The 19,547-nt window shown below is 46.4% G+C and overlaps 1 protein-coding gene and 1 long non-coding RNA gene across 2 annotated transcripts in view; one reads left to right on the forward strand and one right to left on the reverse strand.

Annotated features, from left to right (window-relative positions):
* Positions 1 to 19,104, forward strand: part of RNLS (renalase, FAD dependent amine oxidase) — a 346,559-nt gene extending 327,455 nt beyond the window's left edge. Inside the window, exon 7 of the mRNA XM_060642979.3 lies at positions 18,985 to 19,104. Coding sequence (XP_060498962.2) covers positions 18,985 to 19,089 — 105 coding nt within the window. The 3' untranslated portion in view covers positions 19,090 to 19,104. The remainder of the gene's footprint in view (positions 1 to 18,984) is intronic.
* On the reverse strand, positions 1,527 to 13,760 carry LOC132685541 (uncharacterized). Its single transcript, XR_009613159.3, has 4 exons — positions 12,230 to 13,760; positions 6,879 to 8,181; positions 3,824 to 4,518; positions 1,527 to 3,714 (listed from the first exon to the last, which is right to left on the reverse strand). It is a non-coding gene; the product is annotated as an uncharacterized LOC132685541 (long non-coding RNA).
* Positions 19,105 to 19,547: the final 443 nt, after the last annotated feature.

Below are 19,547 nucleotides of genomic sequence, written 5' to 3' on the forward strand. Positions count from 1 at the left end.
CTGCTGGACCCCGAGACTGCTCAGAGCATTTCTCTGTCCCCCTAAATATCACTCTTTCTCCTCCTGCTTTACCACATCAGGGGGTACCTGGGAACACAGCAGTCTGCAGCTGGATTTATTTCCGGGTGGAAAAACTGAGTTCTAGAAGAAGCATGGTGGACACTGGCGGTTCTTAGTGTGATGGTTTGCTGTTTTGTTCTTTTGACCCCCCTTCGCCCTGATTTTCTTTCGAAAAGTCACCCTTCTACACGTTTCCAGTCTTTATGGTTCTGGAGAGGTGCATCCCACTCTTAGGCTACAGAGGCCAGCAAGCAATCCAAGTCTGGCCAGTTCTCTTTCCTGTTTTCAGTAATTGATTCAGGAGGTGTGTGTGCGACTCGAGCCAAGTCGAAGTGCCATTCTCAGGATTCGTGCTAGAAGTCTTAGGAAAGAGGTACTGTCTTTCTACTGTGCTTGAAAGCTGAGAGATTGTAAGCGTGAAACTTCCGGTGGCCATTCTGTCACCAGAAGGGGAGAACCTTCCGGAGCACTAAGCCAAGAGAGAAAGAGCAGAGGTGAAAGGTGAAGAGCCACAGTAATCTGTATGACTCGGTAATCTGATGACTCCGTTTAAGCCCCTAGCCCTAGCCGTGCCTGAAGTGAATTCTGCCTGAACTGTTCAGTTACGTTAGCCAACGAATTCGGTCAGCCATTTTGAACAAGGCTGCTGGCTCTCCTTGAAGAGCCTTTCCTGAAGATGCTTCGGAACTCTGAGCCTACTCTTAATGGAGAGCCACCTGTTCTTAATGATATGCTAACGCCCAGGAATGGATGGATTCATCCTTCTTTTCCCAGAGATTAAGGCACAGCATAGAAATGCAGCTTTTATGAACTCTGGTAGCATTTCCAACCCGTCTTAATCAATGTCCTTAATCTCTTCTTTCCCAAACATGACAAGGTAATGATGAAGTAGCAACATTTACAGGTGGCTTACCCGTGTGAGGACTGACAGATAATGAAGGTCCAAATGTGACAAACAGCAACACAGGACCTAGCGGACGCACAAAACTGTGCCCGGTCCCCACACGGTGACGGTGGACACATTACACAGCAGCCAAGTGAGCAGTTATTCTCCAGAATAATTTTAGTCTTTCTTTAATTTGAAAGATGGAAGAAAGAGGAAAAATAAATCTACAAAATGAAAGAAAGGGTAAAATGTCCCTGGTCAATGAGGGCCAGGGAAAAAGACTTCCCAAGGCAATGGTATTTCTATTCCATAGACCTGAAGACTAAGTCTACCAGTTAACAGGACCTGAACAAAAATCATGAGCTTTGGAATCTGACTAACTTGCTAACCTGTATCTCAATCCCAAGGTTTATGATGTACTAGTTTGTGAAATCTCAGGGGAGCTTTTTTTTGCCTTTGATTTCCTCCCCTGGAAATGAGAATGATCCTTTCTATCTCATACGGCTGTTGAGAATATTCAATGAAATTATAAATCTAAGTACTAGTCTATACACATAGTAAACGCTCGATAATTGGCAGCCATTATTAGTATAATTATTAGTAACAGTAATTGTAATAATAATAATCACCGAGGTGATAGAAGTTTGCTCACTTCTATTTAAATCTCGGGTGGCCTCCCGGCCTATAAGGCAGCACTAAGAATAATTACTATAGATAGGCCTGGGCATGCCAGGTTCAGGGGAATGAGGAGCTGTAAGAAGGACAGTTCGGTCAATTTTGTTGAGGCCAAAACAGAGGTCTCGACTAAGCCAAATTTCTCCAACACTTACAGGATTTTGTACACTAATCTCTGCTTCTTTTCAATTCAGTCCCATTGAAGATAACGCTTCCGGATCTCTTTCAACAGTTGCATTATGTAAACTTTGTGAAAGCCAGCACATCCTACTTACCCGTTCAGCCTCCCCAAACGGTGTCCAAAACGCCATGTTAACTTTGCAAAGGAGTCATTTTCAAAGGGTCTGCTAGAATAATACCCCACTTGGAAAATGTGGCATGAAATGGAAAGAAACCGGGAGATAAAAACTGGAGGAAAAAAGTCACCATCATCACCGTACCGAAAATAAAGTCATGTCGGCGAGTGTAACCGTAACATTCACGTGCGCACGGTTATGGTTCCTCCAGACCCGGACGCCTGAGTTTTAAGTAGTTTAACGGTGCCGGATCCTCTTTAAACCCAACCCTGGATCCTATGAGAGGCAAAGGGGGAACAGAGAGCGGACCACGGTTCCCATCTTACTTAGGAGCCGAGGTGGGTATCTCTTCTTGCTGTTGTGTGGAGGGCTCTCTGTCCTGACTCCAGTCCCCATCTCCTCCCCTCGGGGATGTCCTACAGTAATCAGCCTACCCCTACCCAGGGGAACCCATTCAGAGATGGGTGTGTGAAAAACTTCTGGTCAACAAGACTCAGGCTCAGGATTCTGTGGAACCTCTGGGCGAGAGAAACCCACCTGTCTCCACGGGGCCTGAAAGGAGGCTGTGCTCCCGTCGCTGCAAAGTCCCGCATCTCCCGCTCATGGACCGTGAGCCTGATGCCAACACTCGCAGGAAGCAGAGCCAAGAAACTGGGAGAAACTGAGTCCCGAAAATCCTCTGTGAACCCTGAATCCCGCTGTGCCTAAACGTGCCCCCCGGACGTGCCAGTTTCTGTAAGCCGGGGGGTTCTTTTTTTGTGTTGGCCAGTTTAGGCTAGGATGTTGCAATTTGCAAATTAATGTGACCGACTGATGTAGAGATTCAGCATCAAAAACAAACCAAATCGAATGCCTGAGTTTAAATTCGGTGTCAGCAAATCAGGAAAATTTCTATGATCACAGCTGAGATGAAGACCGAGGACAACAGCCTGTTGAACCTAGAAATTTCTGATCCATAGCCTCACAATTCGCCTTGAGATAAAATAATTAAACAACTAAAACAGCGGACTTACGCTGTGTGGCCATGGATGCCCCGTTGGAGGGTTTCAACGGAGAAATTAGGGGAGGTATGCAGATCTAAGATCGTGGCTCTGGCCAGAAAATGGATCAGGGCTGTGAAATCTTCAGGAAATTAACTGAGGAGTCAGACGTTTTACATCTGTCCTGGTCAAGAAAAGCAGTGGGGTAACTTGCTAAATGTTGAATAGGGGTGCTGACAACAACTGCATTATTTAGGGCTTCTGTGACTTCAAACAAGAGGCTTTCCCAAACTTGGGAAGGTGCCTCCAGGGCCAGGAATAAACGGGTGTGACTTTTATAACGCGCAAGCAGAAAGAACTCAGACAAACGAGGAATTGTAGTTTTATGAAATGGGGACTGTACAAAACAGATGCATTAGGAATTTGGAACCAGCTTAAGACAGTACATTGTTTGTTCAATTCCTGGTAGAGATCCTGCCCCCCAAATTATTTTTAATCGTATATGGCAACTTCTTTGCCAAAAAAAGAGCTTTGATGCAACTCTGCAGTGAAAATCACTTAAAGCAAGTGGAGTTCAGAAGAATCTTGGAACTCAGAAGCTTCCCTCCCAAACCACAGTTAGTCCAATGCCCATTCTTGGTAGGGTGGGGTACCGGGTAATGGCAGCCCGAGAGCTTGGGACCGTGTCGGGGGCAAGAGCCAAAATGTGCCTTTACGTGGAGAACTTTGCATTAGGACTCCGCCGTTCTTCTGATTCATGCATCCACGGAGTCTCTGGCACTCTTTAATTCTCTTTCAACTGGGTAAACATCAGGAACTAGTCAAAAAACAGGACAGGATTAACTCGGCCCGGTACGCATTCAAATACCAAGGCTTGAGTCCCTTGGGCAAGACATTTGCCAACTGCAGGAAGGCGAGTGCTCTACCTGGGGAGCCAAAGGAATCTTTCCACACCTTAGTTCCTCCCCATGATGTGACTCATCTGGGTACCACTCGCTAAGCTGCGCTTAGAGCAGAAAAACACGTCCGGTACACTGAATCCTCGTTGAATGTGGCAAATGGGAGAAGGAGTCTGGCTCTGTGACGAGAAACACCATATCCAAAATGAAGTGGGCCGTTCAGCCAAAGGCAGAGAGAATTGGCCCTAGAACAGTACCTGGGAGACAGCAGCTGCCTAGTAAGGCTATGGCGAGTGAGTGAAGAAAAGCATAAGCAGATGAATAAATGAATGAGTGGATCACTAGACTGACCGCTTGGTTGTGCCACTTAAAAGGAAACCTGCACGAGAATAGCCAGCAGGTGTTCGGAAGTGGAACACGATGGCGGGTGGTCGGCGGGACAAATACTTACCGCTCCATCCACGCTGCGTGAGATGACGTGGGACTCGCTAAGGAGGACAGAATATAAAAGACGTATCAACGTGGCTTCTGCTCAAAATGCACGCCATCCGCTTGAGAAAAGACACACGTTATAAAAACGAGAACTGACCGTGTACATGAGTTGTCTTCGTGAAATAAGGGCACAGGGCAAAAAAGCTTACGAGCATTTATACAAGTTCTGGGGGCTGAAGGTCAGAGCAGGCTTCACGTAGAGACAGCATCGGTGTGGGTAGAATTTGTCTCTGTGGATACAAGCAGGAGCACGTATGGTATGAATGCAATCAGGTAACATACTCGGAACCAGCCTGACACCTAAATATCCCTAGTCTGTTCACATTTCTTGTCCTCTTGGCCATGCTCCTACTTCCTGCTATCGCCTCTTGTCTGAATTGCAGCCTCCAGTTGGGTTTCCAGTCTCTTTATCTTGCTCTCTTCTGATCTACTATCCTCGAGGAAGCTAGAATGATCTTTTTAAAAGGGAAACCTTGGGCCACCTGGGTGGCTCAGTCGGTTAAGCGTCCGACTTTGGCTCACGTCATGATCTCGTGCCCCGCGTCGGACTCTGTGAAGACAACTTGCTCAGAGCCTGGGGCCTGCTTCGGATTCTGTGTCTCCCTTTCTCTGTGCCCCTCCCTCTCCCCTCAAAAATAAATAAACATTAAAACAAATTTTTTTTTAAATAAAAGGTAAATCTTAACGGTTCCCTCACCACCACCACCCCTGCTTAAAACCTACCATGGTTCCTCACTGACCTTAGGGCAAAGTCTAACCCACTAGGTTTTCAAGTCCAACAGGATCTGGTCCCTGCTTTCTGCCTCCAGCCTTCACCTTCCCAATCCCTGCCCAACGCCTCCCTGCCCTCCATCTACAGAGCGCTTCTCAGTTCCCAAGTGCACTCTGCAGTCTTGCCTCTAGGCTTTATACATGGCATTCCACCCACCAAGAAAACCTTTTCTATCTTTCATCTGGGCAACTCCAATTCGTAGTCGGGTTTCAGCCTCGACATCATTTCCTCTGCAAAGCGTCTCTTGGCCTCAGAATCTGGGTCACATGTCCTGCCTACATCCTCTCATAGCACCTTTGCCTCTCATTGAATCAATGAATATCAGACAAATTGGGGTGGGATTGAGGGGTAGGTGGGCCTTGAACGATAGGCCAAAGACCCTGAAGTTTACCTGGAAAGCGCCTACCTATTAAACAATTTTGAACCCAAAGTGTGACAGACCAAGAGATGATGCCACTGATATTCCAAAGGAAAAAATAGATATAAGTGACTTATAGCAAAGGAAGACTGGAAAATGAAAGAAGACAAGTCAAAGACTTTCTTTCACAAAGAGAAAACTTCTCCGAGAAGGAAGCATGAGACCAAGGCTACAGTCTAGGAACGCTTCTTACAGAATTTAAGATTGGCTTCAACCCAAAGCTGGTCTTCAGCCAAGCAAGACCATCCTCCCTTACTGCCATGTCATGAGCCCTGGCACACGCCTCGCACCGCATGGAGAAAAAGAGGGACACGAAGTGTCAAGGACCGTTTGCAAAAAACCCTCTCCGCCTGAGGTGAGCCCCATTTCTTTGACTGGGGACACAGAAAGATAAAGTAGAGTAGAGGAGAGCCGAGTAGAGGAGATGGACCCTGTCCAGCTTGAGTCCATTCAAAGCGGTCCCAGCAAACAGACATGGTGGCCCTCAATCTACCACAACGGCAAAGCTGAGCCGGTTCTTCTTAACAAGATTTTAAGAAGAGAAAGGGAAAAGAAAAATGGCACCATTGTTCTATTATTATGTGTGTGGTGAGTGCCATGTAGGCAGTGGATGGACAAAAAGCCCAGCCAGTTCGCAAATACTGGAAAGGTCAAAACAGCCCGACCGGCTACCCTGAGTCGTCTTAGAATACGCTGGCCCGGGTGATTCCTGAGCCTCACTCCGCATTCAGAGTCAAATATTGTTTGGATTATAATATTAAACTAGGACTAACATGACCCACACTGTTAAGATTATTAAAAGAGTGGAATATTGCACAACTGAACATTTTTCTTAGTCTTCAGAGCCTGAGGGTCATAATTTGTAGGGATCGCTGTGCTGGCGTGGGTACTGATTATTTACTAAGTGCTGACAGCTTCTTCAGTTCTGCACAAGATGGAAAAGAAGTCCCAGTGTCTCCTAAGGGAGTGGGAATATAAGTTAGGCAGGCAAAGAATCCAACATAACATAGACGAGGTGTGGCCGGAAAGTAATCACAGAGGATTTTTTTTTTTAAACAAACCAACAAAAGCCAGAGCTAACTGTCCAAGAGAACCTTTCTACACATCTGTCACCTTGGGGCATGGTACAATTAGTTCAAAGACAGGTCTGTTGCTCAAACATTTTTGGCAGTCATCCTCAGACATTGAGACGCAGTGTGGTGTAGAAAAAGAGGCATAAACTTTAAATTCTGACCACGACCAGCTGCACCATCACAGGCAAGTTTCTCAACCTATAAACTCCTCAGCTTCTTCCTCTTGTGAAATGGAGCTAAGACACCACACCACAGTTTTTCGAGGACCCATGAGATAACGCGAAGGGTACCAGTCTTAGAACGCTCGCCACCAGAGGCAACCATCACCTGTTGTGTCCTTTAAATCCGTCTGGTCTGGTTGATCACGGCCTTTGTTTGATCAGCAGCAGAATTACTCAGCTTGATTACTTCCTCGGTCAACCGACTTAGCTCCTGTGTTAGCTTCCTGGGACTGTCGTACAAGGTACCACACGCCGAGTGGGTTAAACAACAGAAATGTTTTCTCTCATAGTTGTGGAGTCTAGAAGTCCAAAATCAAGGTCGTGGCAGGGCCGTGTCACTCTCTATAGTGTCTAGTCTTCCCTTCCTCTTCCTAGCTCTGGAGGTCCCTAGCAATCCTTGACATTTCTTGGCTTGTAGACACAGCACTTTGACCTTCTCCATCACACAGCATTCTCCCTGTATGTCTCTGTCTCTGTGTCTCTCTTTTTCTCTCCTCTTTCTAAGGATACCAGTTATATAGGATATAGGATCCACCCTAAACTTGCCCTCTTAATATGTCTGCATGTTCTTAGCTTCCAGGTGGATGTGAATTTGGGGGGTTCGCTATTCAACCGAGAACAGTCCCCAAAATCACAGAACAAAAAAACCAAAGATTTGTACATTCTTGAGGACATTCCAAGTAATCTGACGTGGGTTTTATAAAAGGTAGCAAAAAAGAGGAGTTCCGGATGCATTACAGACAGTGGCAGCTGGCAGCTTTGTTGGAAAATACGGCTTGGCCACAACTGTGATTGATTTGAAGTCATCACATCTGACTTTGTGTATGTATCCTTATGATTTAAAAATTTTACTGAAACCCACCCTCCCGTCCCTCCGTTAATGTAGAATGGAGGGTGTGCTCATACGTGCTTATGCTGATCACGTGACACTCATCACGTGTCACTAGAAGAGCTACTCCTTCAAAGAGTAATCATCATCATCATCACCATCATCATGAAAGTGGCGTTCTTCCTCTAAATTGGATCTGGCCAAAAATAGATTCAAGCTGAGCTACTCCCTTTCCAACCCCAGTCTCCAAGCTCTGTGTAGTTATACAGTTTGCACTCGTAGAAATAGCATAAATTTCTATAGATAGGCAGCACTTAGCTTCTTTTGAGGCAAACAGAAAGTCAAAGATGTTCTCCAGCCCCAGGTGAAACTCTTCCGTGGTACAAAGCAGATTCTGGAGGGAGACAGGTACTAGAAGACAGAGATGACCACAGAGCTTGGATTTTCGAAATGGTGGGGAATTTTCCTGTAGCCAGTGCAGACAAATTAGCTCCTAACAAAGAAAACTAAGGACTTTGGGACTTGAGGCAGGCTCCAGGAGGCATGCATACCTGAAGATGTCAGGGGCCCCGAGCCTCTTCTGAAAGAGAAAGCCAACAGAAAGTTAGCACCAGCATAAATGCGGAGTAGTCCCCCTCGAGGAAGACTCCCCTATAGAGAGTCAGGAAGCACACCAGGGTTAGAGGAGAGTTTTCAACCATCTGGTGTGCTGTTAGCCTGTGGTCTAGACCAAGCTCTGAGCTTCGAAGGACTGGGCTGCATGGAGGTGAGCAGACACGATGATCCCATGCTAAGATCTCCACGTCTACTGTTTACGGCCATGTCTCTGTGCCATTATCAGAAGGCATAGATCTCAAAAGAAAGGAAGTCCTCAACTGCCCTTGGGTGGCCAGAAATGTTATAATAATTGTCCAGATCAGCACATTTCCTGGCCTCCCCATGCTAAAATCTAGAGTTCAAGGAGACTTGTCAGAGGCTCTGGTGAAGCAGATAGGTATTCTCAGGGCAGCCACAAGGGATATGGGACAGAATCAGGCCAGCCAAGTCCCAGCTTGCAGGAAAGCTTCAACCGAGGACAGGCTGATAGTCATGTTGGGGAATGCCCTGCTCAACATTTGAGCCTTGCCATTTTAGCTATGGAATATTATAGAAACCTTTTCAACGCTTCTCTTCTTTTTTAAAAAAATGTTTATTTTGAGGGGAGGTAGGGGGAGAATCCCAAGCAGGCTCCGTGCTGTCAGCATGGAGCCCCACTTGGGGCTCAAACTCACAAACCATGAGATCATGACCTGTGCCAAAATCAAGAGTCAGGTGCTCAACCGACTGAGCCATCCAGGTGCCCCTCAACTCTTCTCTCCTTTTTTTTTTTTTTTTAACATTTATTTATTTTTGAGAGAGACAGAGATAGAGTGCGAACAGGGCAGGGGCAGAGAGAGAGGGAGACACAGAATATGAAGCAGAGTCCAGGCTCTGAGCTGTCCGCACAGAGCCCAATGTGGGGCTCAAACCCACAAACCGCCAAGATCATGACCTGAGCCAAAATCGGACGCTCAACCGACTGAGCCACCCAGGAGCCCCTCAACTCTTCTCTCCTAATAAAGCATTCCTTTGATTCATGCTAGCCAGAGTTATTTATGAGTTGAAGAGTTGAAATCAGCCTCCCATGCAAGCAAGGGAACTATTGTCTCAACTTGCTGGCAGGAGCCCAAAGAAGTGTGTCACTCTCATAAAGTTCCTTGATGCCCTTCTGCCATAATGATCTGTGACCCCAGGCTCACTCTTGAAGAACTTATCTAAAGTAACTTAATCTGGGAAGCAAGGAGAAGTTTTAAAGACTGTAATGCCCACAAGGAGCGTGGCAAGACTGAGGAGTCTAAATTCGAACGCCTGCAGAGGCCAAGCAGGCAACCTCAATACGAGGAGTGGACCCAGTTCATGAGAGCAGTGGGCACGGAGGTAACACCACGTCCAGGGACAGCAGGGCTCCCAGCTAGCCTGTTGGTGTCATACAGGAATATAGGCCCACAGCTGGTAAGTTTTTAAGAGAAATGTGGCATCCCCCAAACCCAGATGTGATCTGTCCATTTTGAACAGCCTTATTGCAATGTAACTGGCAGACGATACATGGCACAGATTCAAAATGTGCAATTTAGGAGGTTTATATACACGTTCACTTGTGAACCAGAACTGTAATCAAGATAATGAACACATCCACCACTCCCGAGAGTTCTTTTGTATCCCTTTATAATCCAGCCTTCTCACCCTCATCCCCATTCCGGGACAACCACAGATCTGCTCTCTGTTCTTTCAGATTCATTGGCATTTTCTAGAATTTTCCGCAAATGGAATCGTATAGTATGTACTTTTTTGGGTCAGGTTTTTTGCATCCAGCATAATAATTTTGAGACTCCTTCATGGCGTGTGGATCAATAGCTCATTCCCTCTTATAGCCGGATAGTATTCTATTATATGCAAACGCCATAATTTGTTTATCCATTCATCTGTTGATGGATATTGGGGTTGTTTCTAGTTTGGGGTTGAGGCTACTAGCACAAAGTTGCTTTCATATTTTTGTGTAAGTCTTTGGACATATGCTTTTGTTTCTCTTGGATGAACACCTAGGAGCAGAACAGCTAGGTCATACAATAGCTGACTATTTGTGTTAACACTTTGTATAGTCAGCCTTCTTAGTTTTAGTCGTTTTTGTAGATGTGTGTATCTCACCGTGGTTTTAACTTGCATTCCCCTAAAGACCAGTTCAGTTGGGCATCTTTCTATGCATTTATTTGCTGTCCTTACATCTTCTTTGGTGAACTGTCTATTTAAATCTTCTGCCTATTTTTATGGGGTTATTTTTGTATTGTTGAGTGCTGAGGGTTCTTTATTAATCTGTATATACGTCCTTCATCAGATTTGTGATTTTCAAATACTTCTTCCAGCCTGTGACTCGTCTTTCATTGTTCTAAGAGTGCCTTTCAAAACCATGAGTTTTCAATTTTGCTAAAGTCCAGCTTTTTTTTTTTTTCTTTCATGGGTCACGATTTTGGTGTTCCAGTTGAAGAAAGTTCTGCCGACCCCGAGACTGCAAAGATATCCTCCTATATTTTCTTGTGTCCCCACCCCTTTCAGAAGCTGGAGCTGATTATTTTATTATTTTTGTTTTGTTTTATTTACTTACTGTTATTTTGTATTATTTATTATTTTATGATTTATGATTTGTTATTGAGTTCTACGAAAGCTCTGTGTAGGTCAAACGAGACACATTTAGGGCTCCAGGTAGCCCGGGAGCCACCTGTTAACAGTCTTTTGCTTGCCGCATGGCCCCTCCTGTCCCTAATTTTGTATCATGCAAGGCCGAGAAGGCCCTGGCTTCACTTTCCCATAACACAGCATCTTTCACCAGCAACTCTGATGAATCTTGCTCGGAATCATCTTTTCCTTACACAGAAGATCAATGCCTTTAAAAAAAAAAAAAGACATATTGGGATGTCTGAATGCTTTTATTGAGTACTGAGAAGAGATGATGGCTTAGCTCTCCTGAGCTGGGGCCTGCTTGGAGCTCTGGCCGTCCGAGATTGACTTCCACTGGCACAGTGTGTTAGCAGTCTGTCACGTTGGCCAACATGGTGGGCGTGATGGGGCCAAGAGGATGGGGCGGAGGGACGCCAGACTCTTCTGTTTAAATATTGCCTTCAGGTAAGTAGGGTCAGTGCCAGTTGGGGCCTTTTATTCTTCAGCGCTATCTCAGAACTCAAAGAGAGGATTTCAAAAGCACCCGACTAATTAAACATCCTTCCCTTCGCACGGACTCTCCGGCGTGGTGTTTTTAATATACTAGAAGAGATAAAATTCTGGCCCTGGGCAGATGTTAAAAGCATTTTTTTGTTGTCAACAGAGTAACAGTATTCTTAGCCCCCTCTGGCATTGTTCTGGAAATCCACACATGACGCAGGAAATTAGTTGTCTCATGTCCAAACACCGTTCACAAGAACGGTTTTCAGAAATGGTAACCAGATACTTGTGAAATGCCCAGTGCCGTTCAGAATACGTGGTGTGTACGAAGAGTGTAGAAGCTTGAGAATGTCACCTCCTCTGCCAGGGCAACGTGTAGTGCTCTCAGAGCAGCGGGTGGCTTATCCTTCCTCTGAAGCCGTTTCCCTGCTACTGTGTTCATTTCACAAAAAAGTACAGAAAATCCGGAGGACTAACAAGAGGTGAAATGTCCCCAAACTTGCAGCGAGTCGACAGTGAAGTCCCGAGGACCCGAGAACGTCACGTACATCAGCCTCTTTGCATTTCTTTCTGCAGGGAGTACTAGTCCTTGACCGGTTCATCATAGCCCAAAATGAAGTTGGCCCTTGCCATTCATCCAACGTGGGCAGGCTTGAAATCTAAATAAATGTAAACTGAGGAATAACTAACCTAGCGAACTCCATTCGAGCAGAACCTGAAATAACCATCAAGGGATCTGTCGATTACCTTAAGGATTTCCTCCACTTCCCTCACAGAAAGAATCCTCAAAACACAGGAATTTGGGGCTTTTTCTTGCCCTAAAGAATGTAGAGGGATGATTGTTTGGCTAGAAAGAAATGAACTGTTTCTTATTTAGTAGAAAACACGTCACTTACCACAGTAAAAAGCAGTCATTCCATTGGAGGTTACTTCCATTAGTTCCGGGTGACTTGGTCCAAGGAGGAAAGCACCAGCCTTGAGTGTTCCAGACCCGGGCTTGAATAGCAGCCCTGTCGCTTGCCATCTGCATGGGCTTGACCAAGTGTCCGGACCTCTCTGAAACTCAGCACTGTCACACACAAACGGGGCTTCTGACAGGCAGCCCAGAGGGTTGCTGTGTAAATTTGACTACACTTCAAGAGCCAAGCAAGGTCATGGCCGTCCCGCCTCTGTTCTCACAGCTCTGCAAACTCTGCCATACCCTCGCCACCGGGTTTCCTAATTGCTTATTCCGTCTTCTGACTTTGCCCAATATCCCGTCAGGGCAAGGACCAGGTTTTGCTTGCTCACCTCTGCAGTATCCGCCTGACCCACCTCGTACAGAGGAAGCATTCAATACATGTTTCTTGAAAAGAAAGCGAAGAGGAAGGAAGAGGGAAAGAGGTTGGTTAGAATAGTGATTACATGATTAAAAGCATAGACTTTGGAGTCAGACTGGATTTCAGATCCAAACCCTGTGACTCACTGGCTTTTCACTCAATAGAGAAAAGATAACTATCTGCCTTGAAGGGTGGTAAGGGCTATGGGATTATTTCGCAAAGGGTTTAGCCGAGTGCTCAGCATATGGTAGGTGTCGAGTGCACGTTATTCTATAGTATTCCATAGAGTAGTATGTAATTATAGGTTATGGTATTATAGAGCTCAGCAGGACTCATCATAAATCTGATGGACACTTTGCAACGGTTTGGGTAATAGTTGCCGAGGTCCTTGCTGGAGGAAACTGGCGAGGAAATTACCTTCTGCTATCACTCGAGATAAGTTGTGGATAATCGGCACTCCCTTTATGCAGAAGAAGGTAGACTGCCACTGTCATCTGCAAGCCTGATCCTGTTGGCAGGTGAAATTCTAACCTATCCAAGGGACATTTGAACGGCACGGGATGAAGGCTTTCAGGGGCCAACCAGATCCTGCCCTCCAGGAGCTGGGCAATTGCTAAATCACTATAAGGAAAGGCAGAACGTGGTCAAGGGCTCCCACCAAAGGCCAGACGATGGTCTGGACCCAGGGGAGTGAGGAAGGTAACCTGCTGATTGGGAGAATGGGCTGTGGGTGCAAACTGTGGTCCCACCATTTAGCAGCTGACAGAAGCTTCCTTTCTTCCTCTGCGGTGAGAGCACTTTGAGGATCCACCTTGCAGAATGGTGGTAAGCATTAAGTGATAATACTCACGGCAGGGTTGACATCTTCCCAGTAAGTTCTCAATAAATATCAGCCATTATTGTCATGGCTGTTACCCTTATCCGGCTAGCATTACTTTAACGGGATAAGAGTGATATTATTACAGGTATTAATATATAGCATAGTAACACTGCCAGCATTTTAAAACTAGTATATTATTCAGGTCTCTATATTATGTAGGTAATATTATAACATTAATTCGGATAAAAGTAAGAGTATCATAATACTATTTGTAACATGGTAAGTGCTTCCTGGAGAATTCAGCATTCAAGCTAAATCTCGAAGAGTGGGTAGCATTGAAGCACTATTTGGCTCTTTGGAATGAAAACAGGTGTTTTTATCTGATGCTTGTCCAAGCCTCTACTGAGTTCCAAGTTTTGTATTCTGCAGTGTGGGAGACCACTTGAGAAAGGCTTTGTTACCCAAGGGTTCGCGGGGAGAGGCACGGACCCCCAAATGGTCAGGGCTGGAGACGAAGGAATACACACATTCAGCACAAGCTTCCGGGTCCGCCACCTCCCCATAGTTGGCCTGACTTAGCCGCCCTGACATCCCTCAAGAGAACAAAGGGAGGTGCTGATCGGAGCACTCAACACACTGTCAATATTCGCCTTCACAATCAGTGTATTATTAGTATTTATGTTGAAAACAAATTCCCCTTTGGGACTCCAGCTCGACTCTATTGGCGCCTGGTGGATCCTTTAATATTTAAGTTCTGCCATCTTCAAAGATGCACATCAGAGTCTTTCCTGAGGCTGAGGACTGAATGTTCTCGCACCTGGGAATTTCCCTTGTGGCCAGAAAACATGAAGGGGGGGGGGGGGGATGCCTCATGCATAAAAGAAATGGTAAAGGGGAGAAGATGAGCCAAAGGGAAGGGAGGTATGTCTCAAGGTCTAAAAACCACATATAAAGATTGAAATTAGCCCACATCCATTCCTTTCCCTCCATTCCCATTAGAAGCTTATAAAACAATGTGTGTGTGTGTGCGTGTGTGCGTGCGTGTGTGTGTGTGTGTGTGCGTGTGTGTACATGTGCGTGTGCACATGTGGGCATTAGGAAGAACACATAAATCGAAGCTCAAATTTGCATGGACTTCTCAGAAAATGTTTCATGAAATTTGTTTGTAAAACAAATCTAAGGCAGCTATTCTCAAACTTTAATGAGCACAAGAACCACCCGGAGAGCTGTTGAAAATGTACGTTTCCACCCCCACCGAGCCTGACTCAGTGGGTCCAGAATGGAAGGCTGGAATCTGCATGTTTCGTAAGCACCCTATGTAATTCTGATGCAAATGGCCCTTGAACCACTCTGGAAAATGCTGGCCTAAGGTTTATGCTTTTCTCTCTTTACATTTTTTTTTCTGTCCTTGTATTTGGGGATGACTTTTAACTGTTTTCCCCAGTTTTCTCCCTAAGCATAAAATTCCCCTCGTTTGCACCGGTGGATTTCCAACCCCCCACCCCCCACCAACACGCTTGGAAACTTCGTATTCTCTGAAAGCTGAAGTGACTCCTTACTGAGTAGGGCAGGGGCAGATGTAGGGGATGGAGAACGCTGTATCCTGAACCTCAGCGGGACAGTGACAGAGACTATCAGAGAGGTTTCCTCATGAGGGGTTACCCCACCAGGAGTAGTTTAAATGGAGGGAAGTCAGCTGAGCTGGGTCTCCTCTGAGACGCCCTTCCCTGTGAACTTGAAAGCTATGTGGTCAGCTTCTGCACGGACCATGTGGCTGCAGAAACAGCAGTGTGTGCCATGGGGAATCCGGGGCTCTGGCTTGCTACATGTAATCAGCTGTGTACAATTGCTGGGTGGACCACAGGGACCCGGGCACACAGGCAAGAGGCAGATAACCCGGGAGCCTCCCTAACATGCTCTCCTGGGATGTGCCCTTCGTTGGCTTCCGGCTGAGCGGCTCAAGCACCTATCCTGGAGGAAGAAACTTGGTGGCATGAATCACAATGTCCATTGTGCTCTCTCTGCATTTGAAGATGAATAAATTCTGCTCAGGGATGAGGCGGTGGGAGGTGGAAGGAAGGACCCTGGGTAGCAGGAGGGCACGGGGGCCCTCGGAAGGAGCAGACCACAGACTGCAGGTGCGGGGAAGGAGAGATTCTGAGCCTAGTGACTCTCCTCAGAAGAAATCTGAAGACCAAGAAGGCTCTTCTCTGGGAAAGTTGTCACAAAACCGTTGAGGCAATGGTTAAACCCCTAGCTCTATGACCAAGTGGCTGAGCACTGCTCTTTTAATGTCTCTGGATTTCGGTTTCCTCCCTCTGTGAAATAACAGTATTGGAACCAATGGTTTCTATGACCCCTTCCAGCTTTCACATCCCAAGAATGAATGTCTTTCCCTAGCTGTGCCCGACAGGTTTCTTAGAATTATCTTCAGTGATGATCTGTAGTAGCTGAAAAGTCAATTGTCCATTACTGTATAACAAACTACACCAAAACCTGGGACCCTAACATAAAATAAAATAATAAAATAAAATAAAATAAAATAAAATAAAATAAAAACCATTTTGTTTTGTTCGCCATGTTGTGGGTAAAGCATTGGGGAAGAGCTTGGCTGGGTGACTCGTCTCTGATTCCAGCTGGGGCTGAGGATCCATTTCTAGAATTCTGGCATGACATCTTCAATCACCTGCCTGATGCCATAGTGCGCTGCTCACTGTCCGTCTCCCACCCTGCCTCCCTTTTGCCCCTCTCCCTCCACCTCTCTCTGTCTCCATACTTGGCACCTCATCCTCCAGGGCTCCCCGGGTGGCTTGTGCTTCTCACAGCATGGCAGCCTCAGGGTAGTCAGACTTCCCACGCGGACCCTCGGCCACATTCCCACGGGCGAAGTGTGAAACTGCTCGTCCTCTTGAGGGCGAGGCCCAGAGCTGACACGGTGTCACTTCCATCGGTTAAACATCACAACTCTTACTTCCTTACACCTGGTTACTTACAACGAACTCTGTTGGTTAACTATCACACCACTATTGGTTAACTCTGTTGGTTACCTCTGTTGGTTAAACAGCACAACTCTGTTGGTTAACTCTGTTGGTTAAACAGCACACTACTATTGGTTAACTCCATTGGTTAACTCTAATGGCTGAACAGTCCAACACTATTGGTTAACTCTGTTGGCTAAGCATCACAACTCTGTTGGTTAACTGTTGGTTAAACATCACAACTCTGTTGGTTAACTCTGTTGGTTAAGCACCACAACTTTACTGGTTAACTCTGTTGGTTAAGCAGCACAAGCCAACCCAGACGTGGGTGGAGGGCTAGACCTGCTGCTCAATGGGAAGAGTGTCAGAGAACTTCTGGCGATCCTTCACCTACCACAGTCAGCATTTAAGTAGAAAATAAAAGTTAATTCCCAACATCAGGAAATCTACTCAGCACCAATGATCCGAAAATAAAAGCATTTATTTGTTTCACAAGATTCTGAAGATTTAGCCTTCTTAAAACCAGAAAGCTGTTGTGGATATCCAAAGATTGTTCTGGGGACTTTTCATACCCAGACGAGAAGCTGATTGCTGAGGAAGGTCAGAAGACATTGTATACTGACCAAAAGTCATTTTTAAATAGGAACTGATAGCTATTCAAAACAAACAAAGACTCATTTTAGTGTAATTGACTTTTATCTTCCAAAACATTGAGTCCTTGGCTCTTTCAGAAAGAACGGCCAGGGAAATGCTAAGAAGTATCCAGTAACTGTCTACAGACCATTGATACTGAGGGCCACTTCATGGGGCCTGGGCTAAGCTCAGTGCCCAGCGCTCTGCTTATGGTGCCCAGGGTGACGCAGATGCCACCCATGCAGCCTATACACAAACACATCTTTGTTGCTCCCGAGGCAGCAAATTCTTTACCATGAATAATCTACTGCAACAAACGCTCCCTTTAGTTCCTTCTCAGTCTTGAGAGTATTTGGGCTACTGAGAGATGAGAAATCAACACTCAACAGGATTTAAATGCTAGAAATGGTCCCTTTAAGCACAGCTACAGAAAAGAAAGGGAACCGCACCATTAGTCCTACAGGTACAGGAAGAGGAACAAATGAATGAATTGGGGCCACTGATACAAAATGCCACAGCAGGGGCTCCTGGATGGCTCGGTCAGTGAAGCGTCCTACTTGATTTCTGCTCAGGTCATGATCCCACCGTTGTGGGATCAAGTCCCGCGTCAGGCTCTGCACTGAGTACGGAGTATTGTCCCTATGGGCACAATTTTTCTCCCAGGACACAGCGGGCAATATCTGGAGACAGTCTAGCGTCTGGTAGGTAGCGGCCAGAGGTGCTGACCATCCTACAATGCACGGGACAGCTCCCCCAACGACAAAAATGACCCGGCCCAAAACATCCATAGTGCCGAGGTCGAGAAAATCTATTGTAGAGGTTCACAGCACCCTGTTCCACGCAGAGGAAAGCAGGCCAGTTGATTCAAGATTCTAAGTCACCTTCAGCCTCCTGGATGTTTCTACCACACAGCATCACCTCCCTCTCCTGCCCTCTAGCCCAGGGTTTTATCTGGGAGTGGGGTGAGCAGGGGGTAGTTACATGGACACTTCCCTACCTTGCTCTGCCTGTCTCTCCCATCCCCATGCCTCACTGGGGGCGCAACGGTGAACTTTCTGTGTGTCAGAAATTTCCCCCACGTGGTCAGCTCCTCCTTTTCAAGATGCCTTTTGCCCTGGAACCTCCTCTGGGGCCTCAATGCTGAAATAAGTGAGGGGAGAGAAACCAACTGCCCACTGGGCAAGATAAACTGAGAGGTAGTTCAGAAATACTCTATTGTACTTTTATGAATATTTATAAATATTATATAACCAGCTACTTTTCTTATGCCCGGCAGAGACTTGATCAAATGTTGCATTGAATGGAATTGCTTACACCATAAAGAATTTATTACTACCCCAAAATCACAACACAGTTTCTTGGAGGGGCGTCCTCTTTCCTAGGTTGACTCCTTTCTAGCCGAGTTGGACTTTTCTCGAAATTCCACTCTACACAAAAGCACATTCATGAAACCGGAGCGGAGGGCCCGGGATCTGTCCTTCACCAGGCCTTGTGTGTACCTCTGCCCACCGCTTCCCTCCCTCGGGCCTGAGTGCCACCTGCAGCAGCTGAGGCCACCCAGAGCCCACCGAGGCAGAAGTTCCGGGTGACCCCTGCACAGGCTCCGGAGTGGGGCCCCTGAGGGGGGGGGGGGGGACGCTGGCTCACACCTGCTGGACGATAGGAGCAAGGCACGTTACTTCACCTCTCTGAGCCTCAGTTTCTTTAACTGCAAAATGGATCGGTGACAATATCGACCACGTAGGGAGGTTTAGACTGCTCGGGCTCCCATAACAAGACACCACAGACCGAGTGGCTTAAACAACAGAAATGTATTTTCCTGCAGCTCTGCAAGCTGGAATCCTGAAGTGAAGGTGCCAGCATGGCTGGTCTCTGATGAGAACTCTCTCCTTGTCTTGCAGGCAGACAGCCTCCTTCTTGCCGTGTCCTCCCCCGGCCTCTCCTCTGTGCATAAGCAGAGAGAGCACGTGCGTGAAAAAGAGAGAGAGAGAGGAGCACCTGGGTAGCTATCAGTTGAGTGTCTGACTCTTGATGTCAGCTCAGATGTTGATCCCTGGGTCGTGGGATCTAACCCTCTGTTGGGCTCCGAGTTAAGGGTGGAGCCTGCTTGGGATTCTCTTTCTCCCTCTCTCCTTCTGCCTCTCCCCTGCTCATGCTCTCTCTCTTTTGATAAGATAAGATGATACGATACGATGATAAGATAAGATAAGATAAGATAAGATAAGATGGCATAGGATAAGATGCGATGGGGTGGGATAAGATAAGATGGGATAAGATGGGGTGAGATGGGATAAGATAAGATAAGATAAGATAAGATAAGATAAGATAGAAAATTTGTGTCTCCTTCTCCCTTTATAAGGACACCAACCCCATCGGGTCAGGTCGCCACCCTTATGACTTCATTCGTCTTAAATACCTCCTAAAGGCCCAATCTCCAAATATCCTCCTGTCAGAGGTTAAGGCT

The sequence above is a fragment of the Panthera onca genome, chromosome D2 (assembly GCF_046562875.1).
Source record: "Panthera onca isolate mPanOnc1 chromosome D2, mPanOnc1 haplotype 2, whole genome shotgun sequence".
NCBI classification, from domain to species: Eukaryota; Metazoa; Chordata; class Mammalia; order Carnivora; family Felidae; genus Panthera; species Panthera onca.